The sequence below is a fragment of the Zonotrichia leucophrys genome, chromosome 2 (assembly GCF_028769735.1).
Source record: "Zonotrichia leucophrys gambelii isolate GWCS_2022_RI chromosome 2, RI_Zleu_2.0, whole genome shotgun sequence".
Taxonomy (NCBI): domain Eukaryota; kingdom Metazoa; phylum Chordata; class Aves; order Passeriformes; family Passerellidae; genus Zonotrichia; species Zonotrichia leucophrys.
In genome coordinates this window covers 88,041,551-88,062,167 of record NC_088171.1, presented here as the reverse complement: position 1 = coordinate 88,062,167, position 20,617 = coordinate 88,041,551, and the positions used below count along the sequence as shown (strand labels likewise).

The following is a 20,617-nucleotide window of genomic DNA, read 5'->3' as shown; positions in this document are numbered from 1 at the left end:
TAGAACTGTAACCCTGAGGATATAAATATTAATTTTCAAGTTTGCCTTTTAAATATAGGCAATGCATTCTTGCAGAACCCACTGCTGTGAAAATCCAAAGCGCCTAGGCTGGCTTTGGCACATTACACTGATGTTCAAAGCAGGTCCATGTTAGGATTTGCAGGGTGAAGGTAGCTGCCGCTAAATAAACCAATGCATGTTTTGTGGGAGAAGAAATAATGGAAAATACATGTTGCCAAGTAATTACAAGTATTTCTGAGGGCTGGGGGAGGTGCAAGAGAGGTGAGGTATTCTGGATGTGAGCCCGAGCAGGTTGAAGGCAGAGAGGTCGGGGTAGGGGCGTTGCAGTCTTTGAGTTCAGCAGCAAGGGGTAGATAAGCAGAAGCTTGAAGTTTTTTAAGCAGCTGTCTCAGGACACTGCAGGCCCAGCTCTGAGGTTACTGGGCTTTTGATGCCCCCAGTGCAGGCTGGGGTATCAGGCACTTAGATTTTGCAAAACACAGTCAAAACTAGAGGCTCCACTGCAGCCAAACTCCAAGAGCCCACAGCAAAGCTGGGAAGCACAGCAGCATAATTGAATGTGTTCACAAGTAACTGCTATTTTCCTTCTTGTTTGTATGAGCACTGGCATAATCTACGCTTCCTGTTGGCTCCCACCCCCTGCATTCATTACAAATTGTGTCTCAGCCATGGGATTAACTGTGGGAGCTTGAGGGAAATCCTGTAGCCTTGCAGCTTCTCATCCCACCTTCTACCCCCAGGCTGCTGGAGCCCTTGTGAACACTGGGGTTTAGTGGAGCTGGGCTTCTGTGGTCTGACTGAAAGTCTGCATGGGCAGATTATCCTCACGCAGATTTGTCTGCTAGAGAAGATCATCCAGACTTTTTAAAATAAAACCAAGCCCTTTTTTTTTCACCTAACAGGCCACCTCTGCCAAGACTGCTTGATGTGAAGTTTTCCCTGTACTTTGATTTTGCATGTTTTTTCTCTAACTAAAATACATTTTAAACTGTATGCCCTTACTTTTTTCTTCATTTTTTTTCTTTTGGAACAGAAATACCTTTCTTCATTGCTTACCCAGGTTTCTGCCTCTGCTGTAGGATGTCATATCCCTAAGTTGTCAGAGCACAGTTTATGGAGTATCAAAAATGGTTCATGTCCTTAACAGCTAATGCAAAAAGAAGTTTCTTCTCCACTAACTGTGGCACTGAGAGAGCCCTCTGTCAAATTTACACTTTTTTTTTTTCTGCTACTGTTCAAGTTCTCCTTTAGAAGAGGAGTGAAGAATGGCAATTCAAAGATGCAGCAAGATTGCAAGATTTCTGATATTTGTATGCAGCCTGCTCTTCTTTCCATCTCATATACATTCTCCACACTGACACAAATCTACACTCTGGCAGCTCAAATGCTTGTAAAGAGGGGGAGATATCACTACACAGAGATTAATTTTTTTTAAAACACCTATCGTTTGGTGCAATCTGCTGCCTCCCAAAGGCAAATAATAATAATATGAGGGATATACCTCTCATAAAATTATTTTACTGGCCTTTTTCACCTTCAGCAACTACTGGTTTTGTCCCTTCTGACATTGTAGCATGTGCAGAATAAAATTTTATTTGCCTTTGGTTCTAGAAGCTTCTATTTTTGCAATATTTAACAAGTCCAATGATTACTAACTAAAAAGATCTTTTCACTTGCTACCATTAGCCTTACATATGATAACAATTTGGGAATTTTCTCATATGCATGGTTCACAATCACCTCTCTACATGTTTTCATACCTATAGTTCCAGATTACACTTCTGAAGAAGCCACCTAGAGGGTTATATATTATGGTTGAGAGGTTACAAACTTTAGTTGAGTACCTTGTGCCATTCCCATAGCCTTTGTAATAAAACTTGGTCCAGGTTATTCTAGAGAAGTGTTTGCTAATGACATGAACCACCGGAGTCTTACAGCACAAACATCTAGTGCAAAATTAGTTAATAATTTTAATTTTTGTTTTGCTTTGTCAACTCTGTGAGACAGATTGAAGGAGCCATTGGAAATAGAGGAATTGATCCAGCGTTTCCGTGCCAACATTGTCATCAGTGCACCAGAGTCCTTTGAAGAGGAGGAGTGGGTTGAGATTTCAATAGGTGCTCTGCAATTCCAGGTGTGACCTTTTCTCTCTTGGCTGTGCCCCAGTGTATCACAAAGCATTTCGATTCCTGGAGCCAAACCAATTTTTACAAGGCTTTGATTCCTGAATCAAAGAATATAGGCAGTACACTTTGTGCAGGCAAAATTTATAAAGTGTGGGGGAAAAAAAGTGATGTGTTCTGTGACAAACATACTTCAATATATTTACGAGGTTTTGCCATATTTCTCCTCACCTCTATTGAATTTCATAATTCATAGCATTTCTTATCTTCATCTATCTGAACTGAATAACAATCAGATTTTTTTAGGCAGAGTTTACAGCACATATTTAGCCAGCACATCAGCAGAGAATACTTGTTGCTGTTTAGCACAGTAGTCCAAATATACCCTCACGTCACTGCAAATCAAGCAACTGATGGCCCAAGACTGAACATGAGCACAAGTGAACAGTCATGGTCTATTGCCCTCTGTTGTATACATCTTATCCTAGTCTTCACTCAAGGAACATTTCTAATTCTAGCCTGGTAGGGTTTTTTGCTATCCTCATAGCTAACAACATAATGTCCTTGGTACTGTAAGGAAAATGCTGCAGAGGCAGACCTTGTTTGTAAATACATTCTTTCAAGAAAAGCTCTTAACAAAGAATCTGTAAAAGCTACATGACACCTAAGGGAATGATGCACACATGTATTAAATGTTCTGCTGAATTTGTCTGGCCAAGAGATATGAAATATGTATTTGAAGATGCTTTGCCTAGGTTGTGAAAGTGGCTTATTTGTTGTTTTCTTAGAGATTATAATTTAAGTGTGAATGACAGGAGTACTGAGGCCAAATCTAGAAGATGTGATAGGCATCGCTCTTTTTTTTCTAGTCAGTATGCTGTAAAAAACTTTTTTAACAAGGGTGGAAAATATTGCTTATCTGCTGTCTTCTTATGTGTACTTTGATCAGTAAGTTGCAATATAAGTTACAGAAAATTGAGGAAAAATTGCTACAAGTAAGAAATGAGGAACAAAAAGAACAAAATCCATGGTGTATAGTTTGTTGGAGGCTGGAGTTACATTGGGGAGTTCAGCTGAGGATCCTGTTGATAAGTTACTGTAAAACTGCAAAATAAAAGGTATTCCTATTTCTGGCATTGATATACTTTAGGAATACAAGGCAAAAATAGAAAGGCTTATGTAACTTGCATTGTCTTTTCCCATCTCTGCTAGGTCCTTTTCCAGATACTGATGTAGTAACAGTAGAAATTATGTTAATGTTTCTTTATGCCACAAAAATGGTAGAAGCTGTTGAACAAAGTAAAGCAGGAAAAAAAATTTCCTTCTCTGTCTTGTTCTTTTAATTAAAAAAAATGAGCTGTGGAAAATAATTTTCTAAAAGAGCTGATGTTTGATGTTGATAATTATGCTGAAGAGTTATACGAGCAGTCTAGATGCATCTCAAAAACCTGAAATACCACTTCAGATCAGCACATAAAGTGTTCTAAGTGTACAGTTAAATTATTTGCCCTATTTGAAATTTATGGCACATTTTACAAAAGTAGAATATGTATACTGGTATATATTGTAAGACACAATTTCTGTAATGTACAGCTTTGCTAAAGTTAGAGATGCAATGTTAAGTGAAAGTGCAATATGTTGCCCTTCTCTATTTTAAAGCTCTAAGAAGAAGTTTGTTGCAGGTTGGGGTTTTTTTCCCCCTAAAAACATACTTTAGTTCAAACAACAATTAGCTTTAAGAACAACTATGTATGATGTTAACATCATGTGTAATAGAAGATGAATAAAGGATGAATTATTTCTTCTGATTAGGTAAACTTGTATATTTAAATATTTTACATTCTGAGTATCTAAAAGTGCCATGCATATAAGAAACATGTTATGCATTTCCCAGTCCCAAGAAAATCCTCCTTGGGTTGAATCCTGAGGCATTGGCTTAATTTTGTATTCAGTTCTTTGGGCAAGCAGCCCTGCTAACCCACAGAATAAGTGGAGCCATCAGGAAATACAAATATGTAAATGTCTGGTATTTCTCAGATTCTGTCTCTGAGAAAGTTTTCCTTAAAAAAATTTAAAAAGTGAATTAAAAATTCACTGAGACTTTTGCAAGTAGACTTACTACATTAGGTGAATGGACTTGACCTTTTACATAATGAAAGCTTCAAAAACCACAGAAAAGGTATGCAAAAGGTATGTGTTTAATATATTATGATAGTCAGAAACTTGTACTGTTCTATGCTGTACTGCTTTAATAAGCAGCCATGAACTTTCTTTAACTGAAATTTCAGGTTGTGGGTCCATGTAGCAGATGTCAAATAATCTGCATTGATCAACAGTCTGGGGAACGAAACAAAGAAATTCTGCAGTCCCTGTCTGCTGCCAGAGGTAGAAAGGTCAGTACAGTACTTCAAAATAGCTGCAATGAAAGATGTAGTCACTTTATTGCACAGGTAGTGAAATATCTGCTGAGTGAATATTCACGGCTAAGTTGTTACCATTTGGATTTTTTCTGCAAAAAGAGGATGCACCTACAACCCAGATATGGCATGGTTTATTTCTATAAAATGCTTAATACATTTTTAATTCAGAAATGGTCTATTAATATGCATTATTTTTAACTGTACTTGCTTTTATTTCATATGTATTTCTTTACAGTGTTTATTTTGGTCTGAAAAACACAAGCTGATGCACTGATGTATTTAAGAAAAGAAATAGGCTGAAAAATCAGAAAGTGTTTGAACTTATACTGTTGGCATGTAAGACTAAACTTTATTCTTACCCTGAGAAATTAATTAGTAGGAAAAACAGAGCAGATGTGAATATAGTCAAAGTAGAGAGTTATTCCTTAGGAAAGAGACCAAAATTTAAGTGAGAAATGCAGGTGTTTTTTTGAGATCCTGCTTCCTTAGGTTGCATTGCTTCTTGGAATTGAGAGCACTCAGATGATGACCAGACAGTTCAGCATCCCAAAGGCTCCACAAATCTCCTCCTACGTATTTATTTAGCTGAAAATCCTTATTCAAAATTCATTGCTTCCTGTTGGTTAAGCTCCTGTTGTTAAAGTGTCTCAGGCAGTGGGGCTTGGGAGCTTTGCCAGTACCCGCCAAACACCAGAGACGGGGCACAGCACCAGCACAGACAATAACAAATAGGCTGAAAATCATTCAACCAGACAATGCACAAACAAGTTACAAATACTGCATTCTATGTTTGGACAAAAAAAAAAAAAAAATTGATTCATTCTATGTTTGGACAAAAAAAAAAAAAAAATTGATTCATCTCAGTGACTCATTAAGCAGACAAAGGGCTTTCTTTTCGTTGGCTGTTGCCCTTGGTGAATAGCTCCTGTGGCTCCATGTGGGAGCAGGGCCGGCTGTCGAGGCACAGCTTCCCGCTGACCTGAGGTGACTTAGGCTTGCACAGCAGGCTCTGCTCCAGGTCCCCACAGTACATGAGCCTGTGTGAGATGAGCTCCTGGCCACAGTGGGTAGCCTGAGGATGGGGGCACTTTCCGAGTAATGGTGAGCCACAGCTGCTGCATCTGGGACACTCTGGACAGGGATGCTCCCTGCTGCCACATGAGGTGGAGTATGCAGAGGACTTTTTATGCCCATATGGGTTTTACTGGATTATGACTTGAAACCTCTGTAAAGAGCACTCTGTACTCAGCGAGAAAATGGCAGCAAAATCTTACTCAGGATGCAGATTCTCAGGAGAGGCACAGCATCTTCTGCATGTTTCCCACAGCAAAGATGAGCTCCTCTCTCATTCTGATTAACTCAGCTATGAAGAGATTTTCATGATGCACTGCTGGAACCAAGTGGCTCATTCAAACAGGACTAAGGCAAAGGGAGCAATCCAGCCTTTCCAGAAGGAGCTGGCGCCTGATAAAAGCCATGCTGCGAGAGGAGGCAGGCCCTGCTGATCACCGCGGGGGAGAGCTCTCTCTGCCTCAGCTCTGCCCATATTCACGCTGCAAAGTCACGGGCATTCAGCCTTTTTTGTTTTTTCCCAGCCTTCAGCGCTGCTGGCAGATGTGAGCGTGCCCTGCTGTGCAGGAGGGTGAGCTTAGCTGACAATTGACAGGGAGAGTTTGAGCTGGTAGATTTGCCTGGTCTGTTCTGAGGAGATCTCCGAGCCCATTCCTTCTGCAGGTTGCCCCAGTGGTGATGGGCACCGGCTGATTATCTCTGAGCAGCACCCAGGAAGGACTGTGGCATTTTTAGTGTGCTCAGCAGACCTAACAGAGGACACTGATCCAAACCTTTCACAGCTCACAGTGGGGAGAGAGAAAGAACATGGAGTTCATGTGACTGTGTTAAATCGCAGAGCTAATCCTTTGGTGACTCATTTCTCTACCATGTGCTTTTCTGCTAAGGAGTCATCTAATACACTTAATTTTCTTTTTTTTTTTTTAATCAGATGCAGATTCAGTGAAGGAAATCAGCAATTTTTGCTCCCATTTGTCAATAATCTGATTCAAAATACAAAAAAACTGTTGCAGAAAAATAAGATTTAAGAGAGTTTCCCAGGTCTTTGGAAAGCTGCTGTAACAAGTTGATTGCCAAAACATTAAAGATACTGCAGATAGAAAAGAGACCCACATGTCAATATTTACCATTTTAGATTGTTTTTTCCAAGAACACCAACCTGAAAAAATTACATTGAAATTTATCAAACATGTAGCCCAAATAGCAGCACTGCCAATGAACTTCAATAATGAGCTAAATAATGTAAGGCTGGTAGGAGGTAGTTCAATATTTATTTCTAAAATCCTATTTTTCTTCATTCCTCTGAGACTCTTAGAACCTGGTGCTTCAAATTGAAAGATGGAGCCTTTGCATAGATGGATTGCAGCTGAAAGTCAGGACCAGCTACTGTAACTAGCCACCCAAGCAATTTACATCTTTCCAGATAAATGCAAAGAGCATGGTGCTGAAGCCTTGCCAGCTGATTTTTATGAAACCTTTTATGTCATTGTTTGACACAAAATGTAAACACCTCTATAAAGTGAACTTGAGCTCTGCTTTCTGAAGAAAGACTCATAAAGGATTCCTTCTGTAATTCTTGACTGGAAAGATGAGCTCTCCTCCTGTGACAGAGTGCTCTCTGTTACTGCAGGAGATGAGGAAGGACTAGATAACTCCATTAAGCAAATGGCCACATGCTGTTTCACATGCCTCACCACCTGACACAAAACACACATGGATGGGAAAGGGATAACACAGCATTCCTCCCTCTCTTTGGTGTTTTGCAGATGCAGTTTAGCACTAATGATAGTGGAAGCCCTGTGGGTAGATTTGCAGCAGTGCTATAAGCTTGGACTTGCTGGCAAGGTAGCAAAGGGAATTATTGCATTAGCAGTCTACCCTGGTCTAAATGTATGGATAGCAGTACATCAAGGGAAAGCCATTATGTTTGCACATGCCTTCATACACTAAAAAGCTTATGTTTTTTTCTGGGGCCTGTTGATCCTCCTTTATATATCTCATTGTGCCTTGGGAGAGCTTCTTTTCCTGCAGAATTAGATGCCATGCCTTTGGATTGCTTAGTGAAATGTTAGCAAGGATAGCAAATTACCTCTCATATCTGATGCATCATTATCATTTTCGCAGTAACACAGGGCTTTACACCATGCAATGCTTTTCATTCAAATATCTGGAACATTTGAGAACAGTGATTGTTGTAATTAATAGGCCTCTGAAATAATATGGTTCTCTTTTCTCATTGGTGACTGAACTGGAAAATGCATTTAGTTAAGGTAGAGCAAAGGAATATCGGTTCTTAAGGAAGCATTCTACAGTCCAGATATTTTCAACAGAGCAATATGGGGTTTTATTTATGCCAGCTTAAAATTTTGCCTTTTTCCAATATAAAAAATCAGCAGGTCAGAAGTGAGTACTTCTTCTCTCCTATTTTGTAAGGCTTTACATTCTGGTAAATCCAAAGCTAATAAAACATTATTACATTAAAAAAATCAACTTTGATACTTGCATCTACCAAATCTTTGGGTGAGAGGGAGTTTATGTTATCGTATGAACAAATGAAAAGACCTGGACAGGTAAATTTATCTATTGGAATATGGCAGCTGAGAGGTAAAATCCAGAACTCATCCATCCAAAGCTAAGTGTTAGCATGCAGTATGATTTATGTGCTTGTTACACATTCTAGCAAAATATTTCTCTACCAGGTTCCAGTTTGTTAACTGATTCTTTAGGAGACATCTCACCTCAGGCCTTTGTCAGATGAAGCCCCTCACATTTCTGTCTTGCAGAAGGGGATGGTGTACACAGGGTATTTGTCAGTGAATTTCTGAGTAGAGCATATTACTCTTGATCCAGTAAATGAACTTGAAACAACATGCAAGAATGACAGCATTTCATAGCTCCTCCTTTAAGTGAGTGTGATGACTATCATATGATTCACTGTTGGCTGGAATATGTATGGTTTTTTTTCTCTTTCTCCCAGCAGTGAAGTGGTCTACTTTTTCCTAATTAAGAAGCTTTAAATTTTTTGTCTCTGTAACATTTTACATTGATGGGAAGGGTCCCATCTGCCAGATAAAGCCATGGTGCTCATGGTCCTGCACTCCCTGCCCAGTTCTTAGAGTGTTCTGAGATTATATGCAGAATAAAATGTCCTTGAAGTCAGGAAAAGGTAGCAGGCAGAGATTATGAGGTTCACTGTAATAACTCTGCAAGCTGTAATCTCTGCATCTGAAAGCCTCATTTTTCATCAGAAAAATGAAGATTTCTGCATTTTATCTTCCTCTTGAAAGAGAGCTGAAGTGGCAGATGAAGCTTTTGTGGCTGCTTGTCAGGGGTGTATGTGTGATTACTGTTATCAGTACTTGCTGAGTCATTATTTGTAATTATTGAAAAAAGCAGGGAAATTTACTTAAAAGATCTTAAATCTGCTTCTGTCAATTACAGGCTAAATTTTGGCTTTAATAACATTCACAAGAAAAAAAGAGGTCGGTGATTCCAAACAGGCATTAGTACTAAAATATGCATGATACACCATCAGTGTATCATCACCTTGGAAACCCCTTAGGCATTACTCACCAAGAAAAACACTGAGACTTGAGATGCCCAGTCAGAGAAAGAAAATACTAAGGACCAGTATTAAAACAGCATTTGAGAACTCCTGAAGAAAAGATGCATTCAGACATGCATTTTCTTAAGTAAATCTAGATGTTTTAAGGTGAATTAAAAAAAAAATCCTGCTAAATGATTTTCAATAACAAAAAATTGGTAAATTAAGTTCTTCACAGTGAACTATCTGCCCAGATTTATTTTAGTTTTATTTTAGGATACATCAAGATGACACTGCAGTAAATATAAATAAAAAACTTCTCACGCATCAAATAAGCTCATTTACATGGATGAGTTAAGAAATTCCTTCCTGTGTGAAATGTGGTGTAGCATGAACTAGTATTAATTTTACAATATTTGTTTTATAATGGCCTGATTTTTTAAAAAAACCAAAATCACGGCAACTGTCATTTTTGTATTAGGGTATAGGAGGTGAATCCAGCTTATCAACCACAAGGCTGAAAAATGCGTCATTTATGCCAATAGAGAAACTTGTCAACGACTGAGAGGAAAGCAAAAATTGAAAAATAAGACTATGTACTTTAATATTTTACATGAAACAGTTACTGACACCATTACAGCATCACGATTGGTTGAACAAAGTCACTGTGCTAGAGGGATGGGATCTTACAGTTCTGCAGTCATTCCTCAGCAGTAACCTTAGAACACTGACCACAAGGATGTGCCCTGTTTCCACCAAGGATTAACACCAACACAGCCACTGGTATATCCAGAAAGTGCCCACAGTAGGATAGGGCTGAGGGGTCCAGCTGATGTGCTCTGATGTCACATGCAGTGGGATGGAGGAATAGCAGAGGTAGCCAAGAATATCTTAGGGCCCATTTTCCTCATTGATGTTTAGGATTACAAATGAAGCAGAAAGAGCCAAATTCAGGGTTTGAGGCCATGTTTGGATAGATCTCTGCTTTACAGCATCTCTCTTACCTGGGGATAGGTCTCAAACTTACCTCTCTTTCACCACTAAGAGCTGTTCTCTGTTACCTCATTGCTTCATCTTTATTTAATTACACCATGCAAGAATAGGAGTACGTACTGCTTTCATATTTAATCTGTGAAATATGCCCCCTTAAAATCATCTATTTTTTCCTTTATTGCAATCCCTTTTGCCTACTGTTTTTTTAACCTGCTCTAAATGTAATTCACTCAACAGCAGAATCATTGATCTGAACAATGGCGGTAAATGTAATCAGGAAATAGAAAAGGATAATAGAATTTTGTATTTAGTTTGCTTATTTATTTACTTGTACATTTTGGCTGTATTCTACCAAATCAAAATCCTTTTTTTGAAACCTGCAAGAAGAGACAAGAAAATTAATATCAGGTTTCCAAAGTCCTTGATTTAAAGAGCAAAGACTTTCTGAAGTCTAAAAATCTGTTATCAATTTAACAAGGTCTTCAGTGTCCCTTTTTTTTCCTACTTTACGCATTTTTTTATTAACTATTATCTAATTCTTTGGAAAATATTATCATGCAATGACAAATCTTTTTCTTGCATGTTTCTGAATTCTCCACTGCTGGAAAACAAAACCACAGAACCACACTAGTCTCTTCCTGTGACATTTCCAGATGACACCCACAACTGTAACACTCAACTGCTTGAGATCAAGACCTCACATAAGAATGCAGGCACTCAGATCAGGTCTTTGGTGCCTGTGAGAGTTGCATGGCCAGTGGGCAAAGTGGATAGTTAGTTTTTCTTTTCTATATTACTCAATATTCCAAAGAGATATTCTAAGTATTTCTAATATTTATGCAGGATGGATTCAGAGATGACATGTAACAAGTGGAAGCAACAATAAAATTAATTTTCTGAATATTTTCTGTAAAACATACTAGAATATTCATAAAAAACAAATGAAGGGAAACTCACAGAAGCAAAGGAGAATAAATTTCTGTTAACAAAGTGAGTCATTCATGGTGTGAAATGCAAGACTTCTTTACTGTTGGAACATACCAGTGTTCCCATGCTGCAGAGCCTTTGTTTGTGACAATACATTAACTGCATTTGTCAAGGAGCCAGAGCAGACATTAAATAACAGGATTGTGAGGGAGTGTGAATTGCATACATGATACTGTGGAGCTCATGATGAAATACTGTGTTATTTATCCACTTACTTAAGTTATTCTTCTTGAATAGCATGGCATTAGCTTCTGTTTACCAGTCTATTATAATTAATGAGTTAAGAATGTTGTTAATTACATGGACATAGTACATACCTCCTTATTCTTAAAGCAATATATTTCTTCTAAACATATCTGGGTTGTGGGATCCTCTATAGATTTGATTACTTTAACACGTATTGCATCTTAATAAACATTTTGCTTTTTTTCAGACGAACTTTGGCATATACCTGATGAACCAGCCCTTTTGCTCGTCCTTTTCAGATACTTTATCAGTTGGGTCTAAAGTACTTCCAGTGCTAAAAGAGAATACAGAAATTCAACCTCCGACATCCAGTGAAGAAAAATGTTCAGGATAGATTCTCTGGTGGAGATGAAATTTTTATGCAACTACAGGGAAAAGTTGGTAGTCAGTTACGCAAAAAAAAAAAAAAAAAGAAAAAGCTTCCATTCATTTGCTTCTGGTAATTTTCTGTTTGCTGTAAATGTTATCAGATGGCAAAACTGTTGATAATTACAGCTCACCTACATGTTTTTGCTTGTGATTATGTTGCAGCAGCCATAACTCTATTTTGCACAATTGCTTCAGGGTGCAACAGGTTTGATCAAGTCTTACTGGTGGATGACTCCCAAAACAAGCCCAACTTTGTTGTCAGAAAGCCACATCTCAATGAAGGAAAGTAACCACAACAATACACTGCTTCCTTCTACTGCTTTGTCAAAACCCCAATTAGAAGAGGATGCAAGACATATTTTAGAAACAATGTGGGTGGGAAGAGAACAGTGGAAGAGTGGCATGAGAGTAGCAGTGCATTCAGCTTTTCCAAAAGAAAACTGAAGGTGATGTGTAGACAGCGTGAAAGCAATGGGAAAGGGGGAATTATTGGGAAGTCTGTGTGAGTAGTGTGTGAGAACATTAACACAGCACAAAGATAACAAGGACTCATTTGCAATACACGTTCCCAGTGAAGGAATTCCATCCATTTGTTCTCAACTTCTTTCTCTTCCATTTGTTACTTTTCCATCTGATTTATTTTATGTGATGTCTGCCCTAGGATTTTTTATGTAATGATGTCCCTGCCTATGGAAGGGGAGTTGGAGCTAAATGGTCTTTAAGGTCCCTTCCAACCCAAGTCATTTCATGGCTGTATGAGTTCCACACTCTTGTTTCCTTTTACATTTGTGGATGCTGACACATTATCTCTAATTAGAGATTTTTCAAGTAATACAGTCATTTTCTATACAAACTTTGTTTGTCCTCAGCAATCTCTAATGGCCACTTGAGGGAACTCTTGAGAGTTTGAATGCTCTCCATCACAAACAGGTCAAAGCATTCTTTTTTCTTACCCTTTGTTCATTTCATAGTGCCCTTCTTAAACAGCTGTTGGCATCTCCTAAAAAAGACTCATGCTTTCTGATTTATAAGAGCAAATGTCTGAAACCTTAGTCTGAATTATCAATTATTGTGAAAATTACAAAAAATAAATAAAGGAAGACATGGAGCAAAAAAGAAAATCCATGTGGAAAGTTGATGTAAATCAAGACTGAATACATTGAGGCCAGGTGTTTTATGACCCTCAACATGTGTCCAGCTAGCTATGGGATGATTTCATGCTTCCAGGAAGTCCTCCTGGAAGGCAAAATTCTCCTAGACTGGCTGCTCTATTGCCATCTGGGAAGTGAAATTTTGACCCTGCTAAAAGCATCATCAAAACTCTCATCCAGTATGATTTAGGGGGAATTTTGGCTCCAGCTGTGTGAAAGTGCTTCTGGCTGAAGCAATCCTTGAGTTGTTTGAGCATATCCCCAGAGGGAGGCAGGCGGCTTTGTGAAAGAGTTGGTCAAACAGTCATTCTGAAAGAAGAGTGACTACCACAGAGCAGCAGAGAATGGGAAAAAGGAAGCTCATCACCCAGTGCACAAATCAGAATTCAAAAATGCTCTTTCTTCTTTTTCTCTTTTCTTTTTTTCCTCCTTTTTTTTAATGTATGGTTTCTTTTTTCTTTTGTTATTTTGAAGAACTGGTTTTACTCACTTCAGCTGGAACAGTCTCTCAGCAGAGCTTTGTAATGGAAATGAGAAGAAACATTATCTGTTTCTTACAATCTGCCATAAAATACATGGGAAGAGAGAGGTTTTTCATATGTATGTAAACTGAAAATCAGTTTTGAGAGTTGTACCTTCCACTTCAGAGCCCAAGGTCTGCTCCTTGATGCCTGCTTTGAAAAGCAGGGAGTTTATCTCTCTAAAAGTCAATTATCTGAGGTTGTAATGAGCAGGCTTTTTTGAACCTTGAAAAGCAGTTTCCTGGTATCTAAATCTCTTAACTGCTTCACTTTCTGTTATACAAAGTTATGCAGAGCATTGCTTTGTTGGGTAGAAGGCCAGCATAGCTCTGGCAGATTTAATATGAAGAGACCTGTTGTATGCTGGCCTTTGGTGATCTCTGGTGCTCTGCTCTGTCCTCTTCACCTCACCACTGTCATTTGTTTAAAATGGCACAAAAGTTAGAAAAGGAAATTGAAAGCAACCTCAAAAGGTTCTGTTTCACTCGTTATTGCATTTAGTACAAAATAAGTCACTTTGGTACACAGTGGCTTGACAAATACTGTTTGTGAATATCCATAATGCAATGTATGAAAACTATGGATGAGAGGATTTGAACTTTTAAAATGTCATGCTTGGTCATTTTGACCTATTATTTACAGTCAATTACACATTCTCTCTACTGTGGCTTGGTTATATTACATCAAGAATAATTTGCCATTTTACAGGGGGAAAAGAAAGATTTTTTCTGATGTATGAACACAGTCATTAGTATAGTCTGTGCATTTCCCAGAAGGAACATCCTTGTGGTACAGTGGTAGGAAATGTCACAACACTTCAGATTGATGGAAGATACATAAAGAATCTTTCAGCTAAATAAAAGATAATATTTCCCTTCTAGTAAGTGGAATGTTCCTGCCAGAACTGATATGTCTTTCCATCGATGAAGGCAAATTCTTCTCAGCGACAAAACTCTGTGGAAAATCTTGAAGTACAAAAAGTCACTTTTAAGTGGCATGCACTATAAGTTTGCAGAAAGAACAAGCCTCCCATAATGTGAAAAAATAATTCAGAGGAAGAAGAAATTTAGCATACTGCAACCCCAAGGACTGCAGATACAAAAGGGACATAAACACTTTGAAACACTATATTAAAAAATTATATGTTCTATAAGGGTTTATTTCTTAACTTTCCAAGTATATAGAAAATAAGACCACTTTATATGAATGCAGGCTCTGATCTAAATACTCCAATTACTGCCAAATTAACCTTTGAATAATTAAATAATAATTGCGGATATATGTTTGCCTTATATGGATAATAAATGTACTTAATACCATATTTCCAGAGTGTTATATCTAGAAATTCCTCTATATGTTTGAAAACCAAACGCTTATTTACTTGCAATTAATTATTCAGACACATTCCATTATCTATGAGACTTAGCCCCTTCTCAAATCTCAAGGTAAAAATGGTGACTGTTACAAGCTCTAATAATAGCCAGGAGACTGAAATCACAAAACAGAAATCAGCATTTTTAGGATAAGTTTCTGAGCTCTGTGTTTTCTGATATGACTGAGATATTTCAGATTAGTTTACAATTTATATACTTTCAATGATGTCCTTCAAAGTATACGAAAAATTTTAGGTCATCTTTCTGTCAAGAAAATCAAGATAAAGGACTGCATAAAAATGTGATTATTCTTCATAAATTGTAGAGATTATGCTATGTAAATCTTTTTTCATCTGGTTTTTAACTGCCTTGGAAATTAAAGCAATAAAATATATATTGTGTTTGATGTGTCTGCTGGTGATGGTTGCATTCCTGACCTTCAAGCTCATGAGGTGCTCAGTTCTGCTTTGAGGCATGGCTGGGCACATGGATGACGTGGCTCAGGACTGAAGGGATGTCTCATTGTTGCTGGGATTCACAGGTGAGGTGTTCCCTCCATCAGTGTAGCCACATGCCAATCAGCTGCACACTCAGGCCCTGCACAAAATGAGCTCATAATCACTGGTTTCCTTTAAAATTGGTACAGGCAGTTCTGTTGAATCTATCTCTGTTATCCAGTTGGAGCTTTCACCAAGGGTGAGATGATGAGAGAAGAGGTGCTTTATTTCCCTCTCCTTTGCCTGGAGGGATCCAACACTGTTTTTCCTCAGTGTCTAACCTGTCAGTCAGTAGGGAAGACTAAACAGGAGTGGGTGTCTGTAGGAATCACAGGGAAGGCTTGTCCCTCCCTTCTCACGAGGTTTACGTGGAAATTGTCTGTGACTCACAGGGCCAGCAGGAGACAGACATGAGCACAGTGAGGCAGCATCCACACATGACTTTGAGCTGATTATTCATGCATTTTTTTATTCACTGAGTGTGGGAGGGGAGGAAGAGCAGAACTCTGCAACACAACAGGTAGGTCACTCCCATGGAGGTGAAATGTGGGCACAGCCCTGTCTCTGCATTATACAGATGTCTTGAGGCAATTGCTGGGGAAAAACATAGGCATAGCCCCCAGAGAGGGGAGGAGAAGGCAGAGTGCTCTTTCAGTGGGATTTTTGAGACACTGCATTTGCAGAAGCAGCTTTGTCTCCTTCCTCTGGCCACCAGTGTGTAAATAAAAGGTGGAACTTCATCAAGAATAGAGGAGAACCTCTCAGGTGTGTTTTGAAATATGCCATTGGGGGAAATACGAGTTTAAGTCATCAAAAGATGTACCTACATTTCTGACTTCTTGGTAGGTGTGCCAGTGGTAAGGCCAGAGTGAACAGGAAAAAATGCGGGAGAGAAAGAAAAGTTGTGATGCGAATGCTTTCATCATCTAGTTTGTGGGGTTTTTTCCCCAGAAAATTAAGGTATGTAGGTATCCTTAGGCCCATAAATCATTCTGAGAACTCAGAGTAAGTAATTGACAGAGAGGTCAAATGGTGCCTCTAAAGCAAGGCACCATTTAAGAGGCTTCTCTTCCCTTCTTTTCATGCTGACCAGTTTGTTTTGCTAGTCACTTGGTGAGGTGGTGATTGTAGGTCCTTTCCATTAGAAAAGAAAATAGGCAGTTTTCCTGCATGAGGAGTGAAGTGACTCACTCAGCACTATGGACAGGGAGAGATGTTAGGGAAGTTTGAAATTGGTCTTCTTTGAGCATCACTATGGGCAGAGTACATCAGAAACCTCCCTAATAATCCCAGAAATATGTGTTACAGAAAAAGTTAGTAATTTTTCTGCTGGTGCTGTGAAGTCTTCCTCTAGGAATTATATTCAAGAATTGTGCCATTGGGGAACAGATCATTGCAAAGGCAGGACGGAGAAAGGAGAGAAACAAAAAAATTGCATGTTGTAGCATTTGCCACTCAGAATTGCTGAGGGGTGTCCTAAATACCCACCAAGTAAGACAAAATGTGAGAAGTCAGGGAATTTGATTTAGTACAGCAGTTTCATCGCAAATTTGAAAGGATACAGACCTTAAATGTAAAGCCCTTCCCTTGCATGGTTCACACATAGCCTATAACTAGGTACAGTTCTGTCCTAAATCAAATTTCTTCTGTAAGCCAATCTCTTCCAAACTTGCCACCAAAGCTTGTCAACACACTTCAAATCTGGAACTCAACATCAGCTTCTCCTAGATAACCAGTACATACCATATTTGAGCCCCTTTCATGCTTTTTGCTGGCTTTCAGAGGCAAGTGTCCCTTCTGGATTAAAGCACTCTGGCCAGGATTGTTTATGCAGAGATGATTCCTCAGTCCAGAAGTGAAATCAGCTTTTGATTTCTAAAAGGGCTGTTTTCCATGAGGCTGTGTTTTAAAAGCCAGCAGTGATCTAATATCAAGTCTGTTGTTTCCTGGTACTTATGATAGATGAATCAGATAAAGCTGTTGAAAATTTTGTGAGTTATTATTTCCAGAAGCTACAGAAAACTAGAAGACTACAGAAGGCCCTGCACTGCTGAACCCATTCTACAAATGGAGATGAGCCTCTGCAGTATCCATCATTCATGGATGTAATTCCTGTGAGTCATGTATTAAATATTTGTAATTTCACTGGTTTAGCCGAATGCTTTCAATTATTTCTTATCCTTGGAGCCTTTGCATTTCCTTTCAAAGTTTCTCCCAACAAACCCTTTAATACCGAAATTAAATTAAATTTTTCTTGAGTCAAATGTGTGGTTTTATTCTGCTTTAGGGAATAAAAGGAAACAGTCTCAAGTTGTGCCTCAGGAGGTTTATGTTGCATATTAGGAAAAATTTCTTCATGAAAAGGGTTGTCAAGAATTGGAGTAGGCTGTCCAGGGAAGTGGCTGAGTCACCATCCCCAGAGGTATTTAAAAGACACAGATGTGGTTCTGAGGGGCATGGTCAGTGGTGGACTTGGCTGTGCTGGGTTAACTGTTGGACTCAATGGTCTTAAGGGTGTTTTCCAGACTAAATGGTTCTATGATTGTAAGAATCTAAGTTTTCTCTGTTTGACTTGCTATCCAAAGCTCAATGTAGTGATTTAATACACTTGAAAAGTGAAGGTTCTTGTCTGAGTTGCTTCATCTGTCACCCAGAATTTTGAATAAGCTACAGTGTTCCTCAGAAATGTCTGGTCAGTTAGAAAAGAAGCTGGAGAGACAGAGTGAGAGAAGGAGTGTCACAGTGGCCCAGGGAAAGTGTTGGAATGCTGCCACTGCTGCCTTGTGCTGTAGCACAGGGGTTGTATATTGTGGCCAGAGAATTTTAGATCAATTAAAACCCAACAGTCTTTGCTAATTTAGTTTACCAGCCTTGGAGGACTTTTCATTCACTAGTTGCATATGTTTCTTTCTGAGGGGAGGATTTGTCAAGTTATTATACTATTTTATATCTCCTACTGGCATGGAGTCACTTGGTATTCATTCAGTCTCCCTTGCCTTTCCCCCTGGCACAGCATGGTAATTTGGAGCTATTTACTTGCAAAGTGAAGACTATGTCGAGGAAGAGAAAATCTGAGGTTTCATTGAGTGGGTAATCTGAAACAATTGGTTAAGTCAGTCAAGCAAGACTGAGAGCTGTGTGGAGCAGGGACCTGCATGAAACATTGGGAAGAATGTGAGTAGATTCCTACCAGCCCTTTTTGTTAAGTGCAAAGATAATAAAAGCCATCAATCATGTATTTAAGAAGCTATATGTGATCTAAATGAGATTGTCAGGTATTAAATTAGCATATTTATCTGCATATGTATTAAATCAATGGTCTGCTTCAAATAAGAATGTTTGGGTTGGGAGGGTCATTATAACCTGTGTTGTATTTCTTCAGATTGCATCTATCATCCCCAAAATATTGATGGGCAAAATATTTGTTTAAATTATAATTTCTGTCTAGTAAGAGGAATTGAACTTTCAAAGCTCCTGAAGAAGACACAGCTTTCTAAACTGAGACTACAAATTAGCTGAATGGTGATATTACACAGTGAGCCATTTGGAAAAATGTCCATGGCACTTATCAAAGAGAAGAAGCAGTCAGGCATCACATTGAGGCTCAAAGGGAATGCTTGCTGGAAGAGAAATCCCATAAGTACACACACTTCTCTCTCAGAAACTCAAATTAGGACATTTACATCAAGTAGGCGTTCTTATTTTTCTGAAGTCTCCAATGATGATCTTTATGCCAGAAGGAACAAGTAGAGATTGAGAGGCAAAGTGGTATCAGATAGAAGGTGCCACAGTACAGCAAAATAATAGAATTTTTTAAATGAAAACAGCATGCTTTGATTTTCTACAGCTTTCTCTGTAGAAAGAAAATTACATTTAAAAATAATATGAAAATAAGTATAAAAGTGAATAACAGAACTAAACAAAACAATCTAAGCCTTCTAAAATACATTAATATAAATGAAAACAATTTCTTGGGTTTTGAACAGCCAACACACAGTTTGTCTTACCAGTTCTAGTTTTTACAGCCCCCTGACTGCCAGATTATGGATAGAAGTCACTGAAATAATGTTGTTATCAGCTTATTATTGACAGAGATACTCATGCTGGATGTGGGCATGGAGATAAAGTTGCTAATCAATGTAGTTATGCGACAGAGCAAACCTTAAAATCATAAGGGAAGGCCTCATGAAGAGATGCACTCTTTCTCAGAAAGAGGAAAATTCTGACCTTAATACTGCAATAAAAAGCTGAAAAGCTTTCTAGCTATAGCAAGACGTATTGGTTCAGAAACATCATGATTTTTGACCTCTTGATGCTGGCATTTTTGTGACATACTCTCAGCCTTTCTTAACCTGGATTTTCCATGGTTAAGACTGCAGGCTGGAAGAGGATGTCTGAACATGAATGGCAGAGGAGATGAAGGGTCTTTAGAGCCTGTAAGTAGAACAAGACCCCTCAGTGCCCTTAGGGCCATAGGAGTCATGAGCCCGGTAATCCATCTGAAAATGCAACCACAGATTTATGAATGGACTTGAGAATGGGGAAATGCTGCCTTAAAAGTGAACTCTCCCCTCTATCTTTCAGCTATTTCTCATTACTATTGTCTAAAAGCAAAGCTGGATTTGAAAAAGAAAAAAACATGAGATTAGAAAGCTGTGTATTTCAGTGTGAATCCTTTTATCACTGTAAGCCAGTTGTTTTCTCATTTAATGAGCCAAAATATTGCTGTGCAATAACAACTTCATAAATTTTTAAAAATGTCTATGATGGGCTTTGCATGAATTCATTCACGGGAAATTTTGTTTTGAGTACTACTATCATTCATTAATTTTTGGTTACCCTCTTGGTAATGGGGCTCTCAGTGTCAGGGTAACTGTGTTTGAAAAGACTTCTGAAGGTCCTCTAGTTCAAAACACTGCTCCAAGCATCAGGGCTAGATCAGGTCTCTCAGGCTGTATCCAACTGAGTTTTGAGTCTCTCCAACAATGTTTCTGGGCAACCTCGTCCTTTGCTTCTCCACCTTCTGATGAAGAAGTCCTTCTTTAGACCAAAATTCAACTTCAGGCTGTTGCTTCTTATCCTTTCACTGTGCATCTTTTTGAATGATGGTCCACAGGTAATTGTACCCCCAGCCCTTTTACTTTCTCTTCTCTAGTCTGAAGAAACCCATTCCCTCAGCATCACCTCATACATCCTGTGCTGCAATCCTCAGACCTCCCTTGACTTAATCAAGGAAAATTTGGGGGTTTATTTTCAAGGATTGGGAGGGATGGTGTGTTTAGTACATTCTTTGCAAGACTG

At 38.6% G+C, this 20,617-nt stretch overlaps 1 protein-coding gene across 1 annotated transcript in view; it reads left to right on the top strand.

The window, feature by feature from the left end:
* The window catches only part of MOCOS (molybdenum cofactor sulfurase), a 206,364-nt gene extending 193,872 nt beyond the window's left edge, over window positions 1-12,492 (top strand). The window contains exons 13-15 of the mRNA XM_064703449.1: window positions 2,029-2,155; window positions 4,433-4,537; window positions 11,593-12,492. Of these exons, the coding sequence (XP_064559519.1) occupies window positions 2,029-2,155; window positions 4,433-4,537; window positions 11,593-11,739 (379 nt within the window). The 3' untranslated portion in view covers window positions 11,740-12,492. The remainder of the gene's footprint in view (window positions 1-2,028; window positions 2,156-4,432; window positions 4,538-11,592) is intronic.
* The last annotated feature ends 8,125 nt before the right edge of the window (window positions 12,493-20,617 follow it).